General features: G+C 38.3%; 1 protein-coding gene across 11 annotated transcripts in view; it reads right to left on the bottom strand.

The window, feature by feature from the left end:
• The window catches only part of PAK3 (p21 (RAC1) activated kinase 3), a 111,641-nt gene that overhangs the window by 40,699 nt on the left and 58,293 nt on the right, over positions 1–12,649 (bottom strand). For all 11 annotated transcript variants that reach the window (XM_059911963.1, XM_059911966.1, XM_059911969.1 and 8 more), the window contains 2 exons: positions 9,776–9,907; positions 8,359–8,524 (listed from right to left, as the gene is read on the bottom strand). In XM_059911963.1, coding sequence (XP_059767946.1) covers positions 8,359–8,524; positions 9,776–9,907 — 298 coding nt within the window. The remainder of the gene's footprint in view (positions 1–8,358; positions 8,525–9,775; positions 9,908–12,649) is intronic.

Here is a 12,649-nt window from a genome sequence, read left to right as displayed (position 1 = left end):
GAGGGAGGGAAGAGAGAGAGAGAGATTTAAATTGATTGATTTTCCTCTATTTAATATTAAAATTTAAGATGCCAGAGTCAATGACAAATAAAATATTAGAGCAATATTCTTATGTGATTTCTATAATTTATATGGATAATGATATATTTTATTAAAGTAACAAACAGTAATATATTAATTAAACTAGTAGTAATAACCCAGATGCTTATACTCAAAATTGATGATGTTTGGGAAACAAGAAGGATTGAACATAACCCAACATTTATAAAAAGTTCCCATAAAAGGATACTGTAGATTAGGAGATAGAAACATCTAAGGACTTGTACATAGTATTTAATAAAATCACTATCTTCTCTGAATTGGAGTAAAATTGAGTGCTACAGTACATTCAGTTTTGCTGGACAAATATCTCTTGAGCAATTAATATGCACCCAGTACTGCACTAAGGGCGATGGGGGATGGGGAATGGCTCTAATAAAGAATAAAGGTTAATCATAAAGTAATGAGGCTTACTGTTTTAAAAAACTTACATCCCTGTACACCTGAAACTAATATAATATTGTAAAACAACTATATCTTAATAAAAATTTGTATGATTATAAAATAAAATCCTAAAGAAACCTCCATACATCCCTGAACCTAGGACCCTACTAGCACTCCAAACATTTTTAACAGCTTTACTGAGATATGATTTCCACACCATAAAGTTCACTCACTTAAAGTGTACAATTCAATGGCTTTTAGTAAATTTTTAGAGCTGTGCAAAGTTACTAAATTTTACCATGATCTCATTTTAGAGCATCTTTAGCATCCTAAAAAGAAATCTTGTACCTGTTAGCAGTCACTCTTGATCCCCTCTTTGCTTACCAACCCATCCCTAGGTAACCACTCATCTACTTTCTGTTTCTATAGGTTGTTCCAAACACTGTGGAGTAAGTTTACAAGCCACACAAGAAAACCATTAATTTATCATGTTTGGCTCTGGGAAAAAATATTGGTTTTTTGCAATTTCAAAATTTCAAGGCCACTACTCAGAGGATCAATACCTGCCACCACTCAGAATAAATCTAAAGGAAGTGACATTGACTCTACAATGCAATGCTCAAATAGGTACAGAAAAATTCCATGCCATGGCAGCATCGTGGGAATAAGTTCTCAAGTGGACTACTTTGAAGGGAATCATTTATTTGGATACTTCTGGCCCTCCTTTCTTTCCTTATGGAAGCAAACATCAGTATCGTTACCTTTAAGTTACATCTTACTAACATGGCCCCTATTCAAAGAAGTGTAGAGTCAGTTAGTATAACAAGATTTATACACACGAACTAATCAAGAGAAGGTCTGTGGAGTCTATCTCCTAATTGTCACTCTTATCCATTCCCTCCTCTTCATACCCATGGCCACTGCCATTGTTCAGGTCCTCAACATCTCTTGTTCAAACAATTGTGCTAGTCGTTACCTACCTCTAAACTCTGCCTTCTCTAATTCCTTTTCCACAATGCCTTTGGAATAGGGTAACCATGTAACTCATAAACGAAGACTGTCTTGGATAAACTGAGATGTGAGGTCAGCCTACTTCAGAGCGATTTCACTCCATTATCCATAAATCATCAAAAGTTCCCCCTTACTACAGGATCAATTTCAAATTTCTTAGTCTGGCATAGAAGGCCCTTTACCATCCAGCAGCATCTAGCTCCTACCTAACCAGTCTAACCTCATATTATTCCTCTCCTCTCCATCCCTCCGACTTTATATCCTAGCAACACCATCACTATCCAAGGCTTTGGTCTTTAGACATGCTCCCCCTTTCCCTTTCCTATCAAACCCATGAATTCCTATTTATTGTTTAAGTATAATATCAAGTCATCTTTTATGAATTCTTCTCTGATCATTCTAATGAGACTTACATGCTTCTTTTTGAGGGCAGGAAGCTTGTCTTTTCATCCCTGTAACTTCAGTGCCCAGAACAGTGGCTGCCACTGAATTTGTTGACTAAATGAATGTGAACAAGAAAATATGTATTCAAGAGCTAAACTGTGTGCTACAGACAATACTTCGTGCTAATTTAGACATGATCTATTTTCTGGGCTAGTGAACAACTTAATTCAGACCTACCAGTAGATAGTATACCTGGAAAAAAATAATAAATTAAATGTTTCATTCACGGATTGTTCATCCATGGTTGTTAGGTTTGTTGTTGTTTGTTTTTTGTAAGAGAAGTCCATGTTTCAGTTAGGTTAAATAAGACTCACAATATGTGAGTCGTTATAATTCTTTTCCTCTTGTATTCCCAATCTCAGTCAATGGTACTACCATCTGTCTACTCAGTAGCCTGAGTCAGAGATCTGGGAGTCACCCTGACTTAACCCTTACCTTCACTCCCCACGTGTAGTTGCCCACTGAGTCCTGGGCCTATATCTGTTTACCTCCTAGATACTTTTTGAATCTGTCGTTTCCTCATTACTACTGTTCTAGTTAGGCCCTCACCATTTTTTGTTTGGGCTATTCCGACAGCCTCCTAACTGGATTCAGAATTTCCAGCCTCTGCCCACTCGAGTCCAGGCTCCACACCTCTGTCAGGATGCTCTAAGTGCAGACCTGATCACGTGATTCTCTGGTTCAGGGGTCCTGGATGCTTCCTCCAGGGTAAAGCTCAAACCCCTTGGCATGGAATGCAAGGTTCTTTGTATCTGGCTCTTGCTTCATTCTCCATCTCATCTTCCCCACTTCCCCACTAGAACCTTATGCTCTCACCATAACAAACGAATTGTAGCTCATGATCAGATCCTGTTTAGCGATTTGGCTCCCTCTCTTAAAACTCCAGTCCCCATATCCACCACCAGTTCTACTGATATATTCAAGTGGCACTGAATAAGTTAACGTTCCCAACCATATACTTTTATACTTTCTTTACATGCTATTCTCTGCCTGCAATGTCCTTCTTAAGTTTTCTTCCTGGCAAGTCCTTGTTCATGCTTCAACTCAGCTTCAGTTATGCCTCCTCTAGGAAGCCTTCCCTGATTTTTTTTGGAATAAAGTTAATAATTTCCCTTCTCTGTACTGCTATTGTACCTTCTCTCTCTCTTTCTCTTTCTGCCTCCTCTTTTGCTTTTTTTTCTTGTTTTTGCTCTTGCTCTCCTTCTCTGTACTTAATACACCATCTATCTATATCTATGTATTTGACATCCCCTTATAGACTGTGTCGTAAGGACAGGGGCCATGTCTTTTCATCTCTGCATCCTCAGTGCTTCCTCATATAATGCTGTAGGTGAAATACATTGGTTACTCAATAAATGTCTATTGAATTAAACTCAAATAAAATTAGGACTTTCATTTAGTAAATGCCCCGTATTTTAAGGCAGGGGTTAGAGAATGTATTTTACTTGAGCTATCTCTATAGAATACCACCAATTTAATGATTTCTGAGTTGCTATTTCATTTTTCAAATTGTCTCACAGATTTCTACATCACTGAGAACTACCCTCCTTCAAGCCAGCTATGAATGGGTAAGGACCTAGAACTTAAAATTTTTTTTAATGAAATGACGATTTTAAAGTCACTTGAAACCACAGTTTTATTAAGCAAAGTCTTCTAAGAAAGTTATACCATTAAGTTGCTGAGCAAACTCTTTTCCATAGACTGAACAAAAGCAAATAAGCTTCAGCCCAAGCCACTTTCCGAATTATGACCAATTCCAATTGGCAGGCTTTAGTTAATGAGGTTTTTATTTTATTTTATTTTATTTTTATACAGCAGGTTCTTATTAGTTATCTATTTTATACATATTAGTGTATATATGTCAATCCCAATCTCCCAATTCATCCAACCTCCCACCTCCCACCCCTTGCTTTCCCCCTTTGGTGTCCATACATCTGTTCTCTACATCTGTGTCTCTATTAATGAGGTTTTATGGCAGTAAATGATTCAACTTTTATTTCCATGGTATGCAGGATAAAAACAAAAACATAAACAACAACAACTGGGAATAAATCCTTTCATGAGGATTACCAAAAGACAACCATTTTGATGCGCTTCTGCTTCTGAATTTAACTGCTATTCAAAGAAAATGGCGTCCTCATGCCCATTACCGGTCACAGGAGAGCGTGTGCTGCCATCTACCGCTGCTAGGCAAGTGAACAGGAGGCCTTGTGTACCATTCCGAATTACAAAACAAGCTTTTACAGTGACCTCCTTCATCAGAGCCATTATAATTTGTGTTCCTAAATTATACTAAAGAAAGGGAAAAACAGTGGTACACAATAGGCATAAAGAGACAAAAATCAGCAACTCAGAATCCAGAGGAGAAAATGATGGCAATACCAGAACAACTTCCAACCAGAGCAATTTCTTAAATGAGAAACAAACCATTCACTTTAAAGTACAAGGATTTAAGAAATCACTAAATACTAGTGTTTGAAAATAGGGTTCATGATGTGGTTTCAGGGACAGAAAAGTCCAGCAATGTGTTCTCCTACATATCAAATAAACTAAGTTGAACTCCAAGCATTAAAAGACTGTTTGGCATAATGAAGGTTTTGGTTTCTGAGAAAAAGCAAAAGAACTCTCTAAACTAATGTTAGTTCTATCTGAGGGGGGATTCGGAGAGAGAGTTTTGAGCGGGGAATGCTGGGGGAGGGGAGGGACTAGAGGGGGAGGTGATTGTACAATTTTGCTGACAGTCAGCACCTTTTGAAAAATGTCACTAAAATGTAGGGGTTTCTTTATTTTCCAGCCGATTCAGACCAGACCACAGTGAACAAGGCAGACCCAGGCTATCTGTCTGTGTAAAACTGAAAGATGATCTGTTCATTTCAGCCATTAACGATCCCATGGTCTGGCTCCCACAATCAGTAGCTGTGTGGAAGAAGAATAGCCTGACAGCTCTGTGGTCTGGGCTGCCCACGTCATAGTAATCAGATCCCTGAGACTGAAGGTGAGGCCGCCCTCCCCTCCTCCCCACGCTTATGGTGGGGTCCACCCTGGTATGGGCCGTAGGCCATTCTCCTACCTCCCTGTCTCCCTTTTCCCTCTCCTTTGCCTCTTAGTACAGGCTCCTTTACGCCTTCCCCAAGCTCCTCCTCCTCAGTGATTTCTGTACAGGGCCCATACATCTGGGATTATTGCTGGTTTCAAACATTCTGTCCCCCTGAAGATCCTAGGTCCCAATTTTTTATATTGAAAAATATGGTTGCTCTCATGGTGGAAAAAACAGCATAATAATCCTAAGCAACTATTTATTGTGCTGGGTGTCTTACATACTTTGCCTTGTTTGGTCCTCACAAAGTCCCCATTATACCAGTACAATCATCTCCATTTTTCAGATGAAGACACTAAATTTTAGAGGAGTTGAGTGACTTGACTAAGGACACACAGCTGGTCTGGGTCTATGACTCAGACTCAGTTATGATTCACTTCAAAGTCTGTCCTATTGTATTATCTTATTAAGGCTTTATATTCATGTAATAAAATAGTAACTACCATTTATTGAGCACCTATTGTGTACCAAGTACTGTTGCTGGAGGTTTTTACATACATTATTCTCATTGAATTATCATAATGCTATAAAGTTGGTACCATTATTATCCCCATTTTTCTTAATGAGGAAAAAGAGGTCCAGAAAAGTTAAAATAACTTGCCTGAAGTGACACAGCTGGGAGCAATGGGCTTGTGATTTGAATCTGGGCCTTTCTGACACCAGTACCTGTCCTCTCAGCCATAGGTTGGGCTACATAAAATCCATCCTATAGACAGAGTCCTAAAATGTAGTTATGATTCTCATCCCCATTTGGCCAATAAGAAATGAAGGTTCAGAGGGGTTAAATAACTAGCTTAAGGTTATATAAGCGAGTAAGTGGCAGAGACAGGGCCCAGAGAGGGCGATGGTGAAGCAGAAGCAGGAAAGACTGACTTTGCAGACTTTGCAGTAAAGCTCAGCCTGGATTTGCTTCGTGAAAAACACTCCTCCATTTCTTGGCAGGTGTGCCCTGCCGACATCTGTGAGCACAGGTAGGGTTGAGAGTTGCAGGTGGCCCACAGGCTGGAGGGAAAAAGATTCTCTCTAGGCCTAAGCATTCTCCAATAGAGAAAAAAACTGACTTAATTCTTAATTAAAAATGTAATCAAACATGGCTTTTCCCTCTTCATCATGTTGCTCAGTGTAGGGCAGAATAAACAACAAATTATAAAAACCACAGCTCCAGAACCATTACAGTTTGCAAGCAAAACAAGATCTTGCCCCCGCCTCAAAATAATGCCTGTTTCTCTGTCAGTGAACTTAAGAAAGCTCTAAATGTATTTTCATTATAATAAATCTACTGAGACTTGAAACAGTTATCAAATAATCAATTTTACTAAAGCGATGCTGCTAGATTTATAAAATCTGATGTAATCTCACAGGTCATGTAAAATAAAGGAAAAAAACTGAGGCAATTGTCTGAATACTTGAACTGAAATTATCCAGGTAATTCTTTCCTTCATTCCTTCCCTTTTACACAAATAGACAGTTGGCAAATGCAGAAGCAAAGTGGGTAATGGAAAGAGTATAAGCTTTGAAGGCAAACAGATTTGAATTCCAACTCTGGCTCTGCCACTCATTAGTTTGGTGATCTGGTCACTTTAGCTTTTTGAGGCTTACTTTCACTGATCTATAAAATGAGGCCATGAAAATCTACCACAAGGGATTACTGTGAAAATTAAACTTGATAATGTATGTAAAGTGGTCAGCAGAGAAGGCACTTAATAAATGGGAATTATTGCTGTTGTTATTAAGGAAATAGTTGGTATTAGCACTAGAGGCATGTTTAATCATGTACAGTAAAGTCGGTTGGCTAAAGTCCCTCAATTCCAGTTCTGAGCGCTGACATCTGCAACCCAAACCTTTGCCTTTCCAAATACCTCTGTGTCAGACTGTCTCAACATCAGCACTGTTGACATTTGGGGCTGAATAATTCTTTGTTGCAGAGGGGAAAGGAAGGAGGCTACCCTTTGCATTATAGAGTGTTTATAAGCAAGCATCCTTAGCCTCCATCCACTAGATGCCAGTGGCATTCCCTGTGCTGTGACAATAAACATGTCTCCAGATACTGCCAAATGTCCCCTGGAGGGCAAAATGGCCCTACGACCACCTCTGCAGAGTCTTCCTGTGGCCTATAGCCTGCACTGCTTTCTTCCTTTCCTGAGTTCTTTTAGACAGACAGTTGCATGAAACAAGATGGCCTCCTATTCTCTAATTGTATCACACTATTAAATCTTATCTTTCAAATAAAATTGTAAGTTTCTTAATATCAGGAAATTGTTTTTCTATAGTTTCCTCCAAAGACTCTGGCATAGAACAGGTAAGTAGGAACCCAGTCAAGATGCATTTGTCTGCTAATTTTTTCACCCATTCAATCAACAAGCATCCGTTAAGTGCCTTTGTGTACCAGGCACTTTATTAGAGCTGGATGTGAGGGAAAAGAAGACACAATTTCTGTCTTTAAAGAGCTCCCAGTCTAGTGAAGGAGACAGACAAGTACAGTGTGATATTTGCTGCAATAAAGGCAGTGAAAAGAAGGTCCATTGACTCAGACTGAGAGAGACAAGGAGGGCTTTCCTGTCTTTTGAGCTGAGGTTTGAAGGATGAGTAGGAGTTAGTCAGATTGGAGGTACGAACTGTAGATAACTAGTGGTTTGTTAGATGCTTTTGTAGTATGAGTTTAATGAATGTGCTTCACAGAACTTTGACTCTTTTCAACAGAGGATTTTTTAAAAAATCTCTTTGACCCAGAAAGCTAAGTGGAAGAGGAGTGTTTCGTAAAACGGAGCGAGTGTGTATGCACAAGCCTGGGTACACTAATGACACTGGGTACACTGGGTACACTAATGACACTGCAGGAAGGAGGCTGTGAGCATTTGCTGGCCCTGCCTCCCTGTCCACATAGCAATGTTCCTAAATTAAGAGAAAAGGCAATTTTATCGTGGCCACCCACTTTGATTGACTGTGTTGGGTTTTGAGGTTGAATTATCCATCATGATTGATCAGGTGGGGGCCCCTGGGGTATGATCATAAGATATTTTTCATCAGACTGATCCCCTTTGGGGGTATAATCTTAAAATAAAACTTACTACATAATTCATTTAGTGAAGTTTTCACCTTAATTGACGTTTTTCAAGTGAAAACGCTTGGTTTCTGTGCAATTAGGAGTATGAGGGAGGGGGTGATCTGGAATACACAGTGAGTCTCAAACTTTTCATCTTGTGATGTCAGGGAGCCTGAAGTTCATGCAAACAAGTTCAAATTTTTAAAAGTTCAATTCCTACTCTAGGTGGAGAAACCCTCTCATGAAGAAACTAATGATGGCAAAACAAAAAACAACTCACTTAGCTTCTCTAGGATCTCCTCATCTGTCATCTTGGATTTTTTCCTTTGCCGATCTGTGTTTCTATACAAAGTACTGGAATTGGCGTTCTCAGCAGAAGGCGGTGTGACCTCTTTATTTGGTGCTGCTGGTGAAGCAATGGATTCAACCACGGAACGAGTGTAGATCTTAAAGACAAAAAATTTGGTTACAGATTAAAGACCAAAATAATGCTACAATTGATGAACCTACATTGACACATCAGAATCACTCAAAGTCCATAGTTTACGTATGGTTCACTCTTTTTTTTTACACATACACACAATGATTTATTATCATGTACTTTCATAATTATTAGATGTATCCTTTACAGTAATGACTTCAGAAGTATCCATTTTTGTAGATCATTAATAAATTCAATGTTCCTTGAATCCAAAATCACTAATTGGGCACGGGTGATACAGATACTAGTGAAAACTCTATAACGAAAGAGTTGTAAGACCTTAGACAATTAAATCACTTTCCTAAAGTTTTAGGGTCTGATTATGCCTGATATGTCTCTTCTAATTCTCAAAATTTATGTTTGGCCTTCCCCTCTGAGTCTTTCTTTTCAGAAATGCCTTTTCTATCTCCCATTATCTTTTATATGGGATGGCAGCCTCCAGGGCCATCAATTTCTATAGAGATACTTACCAAACTGTATTTACCTACAGAAGTCAAGTAGGAGGAACTAGAGGAGCAAACTATAATGAAGGTAGAGTTGAGCTGTTGTATTTTTGGCCACACAGAGACTGGACCAATAGGATTATGATATTCAAGTACCCTATTTTTCATCACTTTCAATCCATCAATCATATGGTTCACTCTTAATGTTGTACATTCTATGGGTTTGGATGAATGTATAATGACATGTATCCATCATTATGGTATCACACAGAGTATTTTCTCTGCCCTAAAGATCTTCTGTGCTCCACCTATTCATTCCTCCCTCCACCCTGCCCCTCAACCTTTAATGAGTTTTTAAAGACAAGTGATTTCTATCAAAAAAAGATCTTTAAGTTGCTTCAAGTATACTGCCCTTGAAAGCTCTCAGGAGCTAGTCTTTTGAGGCCCCCAAACATGCTGTGCTAATTGTGGTCTTGGTGCCTCTGCTTATGCAATTCTTCCTACCAGATTCCCATGGCTTTTGTTCTCTTTCTTAACTTCTGCAGCAGTTTTAAAATTTAGCACTTATTTGTATATTGCTTGGTAGTATTCTCTAATTGTCATGTGCTAATCTGTATCCTCAAAACAGCAACCCCAACCAAATTTTTATCTTATACTCTAGTTCCAGGAACATAGATGCTCAACAGATACTAGGTGATTAACTAAATTCTGACTCTAGGACTATGCCAAAGGACATCTGTTGAATCATTTGGAAACGGTCACTTGGGACTTACTGATTTCGTATGCTCTGGTCTCGGTGCAATGACTGGCGGCGGCTCATTGTCATCTTCTTCTTCTTCCTCTTCTTCATCTTCTTCTTCAGACACAGGAGGAGCCAACGGAGGCTCTGATGCTGTTTTTGTACTCTTACGGGAAAAACAAAGTTTAAAGACCAGGTATTAACTCCTCATTGTTTTTCTTCAGAAGTGAGAAAAGGGGGATAAAATATCTAAGCATGTAGGGATAGGAAGGAACTTCATCTTTTACAAATGCACACAACCATCTACAATTTGGTGGCCAGAACCTGCCCACATTCAGAGATAAATTCAGGTCAGGATTTAAGCACCATGAAATTTGAAAAATTCCTTTTATTTTCCACTGAGCTCAAGCTCAAAAACAGTGAGCTATTCATTTAACATTTTCAAGTTCAATGTTTTTGAAATCAATGAGTATATTTTAAACATCAAATGAATTGCTATTAACGCCTTGAATTGGTACCGGGCAGATTGTCAATGTGTTGATTGACAGTTTGTCAACCAGCAAAGGGCTATTTTGTGCCTAAAGATCAGAGCATGCATATGGATATGGCATAAATACAGCTCTGCAAATACTCACTAAGTACAAGCAAGCCCATAAATGTTTCTTTCCTGTTCAGCCTCCTGGAAAGAAGCACTCAGAGAATAACAGACATGAAGATTTAAGGAATACTCATCTACATAAATAATTATTCAATCTCAACCAACAGGTAAATGGTGATTTGCAATGTGAAAAATTTCAATAACACCAAAAATAATGACAGCAACCATAGTATCTAGGGTTGGTTCTTGATCATTCACATTAATGCAGGGGTAAAATGGTACCAAAGGTGGATTTTGAAATAACTATGGCCATGGTACTTAAAGTGTGGTCCCCAGATCAGCATCATTAGCATTATCAAGGAACTTGTTAGAAATGCAAATTCTTGGACTCTATCCAGACCTATGAATCAAATTCTGGGGGTGGGACCCAGCAATCTGTGCTATAACAAGCCTTCCGGGTGATCCTGATGCTTGCTTAAGTTTAAAAATCACTGAACTATGATATAGGTCTTTGTTGTTCAGTATGATGGCTATTCAACACTTAAAATGTGGCTAGTCTGAATTGAGATGTAAGGTGTAAGTGAAAAGTACACACCAGGTACTGAATACATAATAAGAAAAAAAAAATATTTCCTTAACGCTTTTTATATTGAGTGTATGTTGAAATAAAAATATTTTAATATGTTGGGTTAAATAAAATATATTATTAAAATTAATTTCCCCTATTTCTTTTTACTTTTAAAAATGAAAATCAGAAAATTTAAAGTTACATATATGGCTTTTATTACATTTCTGTTGGACAGCACTATTATAGATGGTTTTTGAGTTTTTGCTGTGTGTGTGTGTGTGCATGTGTGTGTGCACTTGTTTATTTTTTGTTTATGCCTTTGAGTACACTGGCTCAGGCTAAGCCTAAAAAGAATTTTCTTTCTTTCTTTCTCTTTCTTTCTTTCTTTCTTTCTTTCTTTCTTTCTTTCTTTCTTTCTTTCTTTCTTTCTTCTTTCACATCTTTATTGGAGTATAATTGCTTCACAATGGTGTGCTAGTTTCTGCTTTATAACAAAGTGAATCAGCTATGCATATACATATGTCCCCATATCTCTTCCCTCTTGCATCTCCCTCCCTTCCACCCTCCCTATCCCACCCCTCTAGGCGGTCACAAAGCACTGAGCTTATCTCCCTGTGCTATGCGGCTGCTTCCCACTAGCTATCTATTTTACATATGTTAGTGTATATATGTCCATGCCACTCTCTCACTATGTCCCAGCTTACCCTTCTCCCTCCCCATGTCCTCAAGTCCATTCTCTACATCTGCATCTTTATTCCTGTCCTGCCCCTAGGTTCTTCAGAATCATTTTTTTTCTTAGATTCCTTATATGTGTGTTAGCATACGGTCTTTGTTTTTCTCTTTCTGACTTACTTCACTCTGTATGACAGACTCTAGGTCCATCCACCTCACTACAAATAACTCAATTTTGTTTCTTTTTATGGCTGAGTAATATTCCATTGTATATATGTGCCACATCTTCTTTATCCATTCATCTGTCGATGGACACTTAGGTTGCTTCCATGTCCTGGCTATTGTAAATAGAGCTGCAATGAACATTGTGGTACATGACTCTTTTTGAATTCTGGTTTTCTCAGGGTATATGCCCAGTAGTGGGATTGCTGGGTCATATGGTAGTTCTATTTTTCGTTTTTTAAGGAACCTCCATACTGTTCTCCATAGTGGCTGTATCAATTTACATTCCCACCAACAGTGCAAGAGGGTTCCCTTTTCTCCACACCCTCTCCAGCATTTACTGTTTGTAGATTTTTTGATGATGGCCATTCTGACTGGTGTGAGGTGATATCTCATTTCAGTTTTGATTTGCACTTCTCTAATGATTAGTGATATTGAGCATTCTTTCATGTGTTTGTTGGCAATCTGTATATCTTCTTTGGAGACTAAAAAGAATTTTCATTCCTCGAGGACAAAGTTCCTGAGGCAGAAACAGACAGCCTACTAATAGACTGTTACATCGAAGGACCTCAGTCTGATTTAAATTCACTGTGGATTTTCTATAATCATGTATAAACCTACGGTGGTGTAATAGGTATAACCACATATCTTATTGGAGCCAGCAAGATTTATATACTGTGACAAGACAACTTAGAATTTATAAATTTGAAAGAATATTTGATTGCCTGATATATACGCTGAGTGGTTTATAGATTGAAGTTTATATGCTTACTTGATATTGTTTTTCTATTCTTTTTTTAACTTTTATTTTATATTGGAGTATAGTTGACTAAAGATGTTGTGTTAGT

The sequence above is a fragment of the Balaenoptera ricei genome, chromosome X, assembly GCF_028023285.1.
Source record: "Balaenoptera ricei isolate mBalRic1 chromosome X, mBalRic1.hap2, whole genome shotgun sequence".
NCBI classification, from domain to species: Eukaryota; Metazoa; Chordata; class Mammalia; order Artiodactyla; family Balaenopteridae; genus Balaenoptera; species Balaenoptera ricei.
Note: the sequence above shows the minus strand (reverse complement) of the source record. Positions and strands in the feature narration are given on the sequence as shown.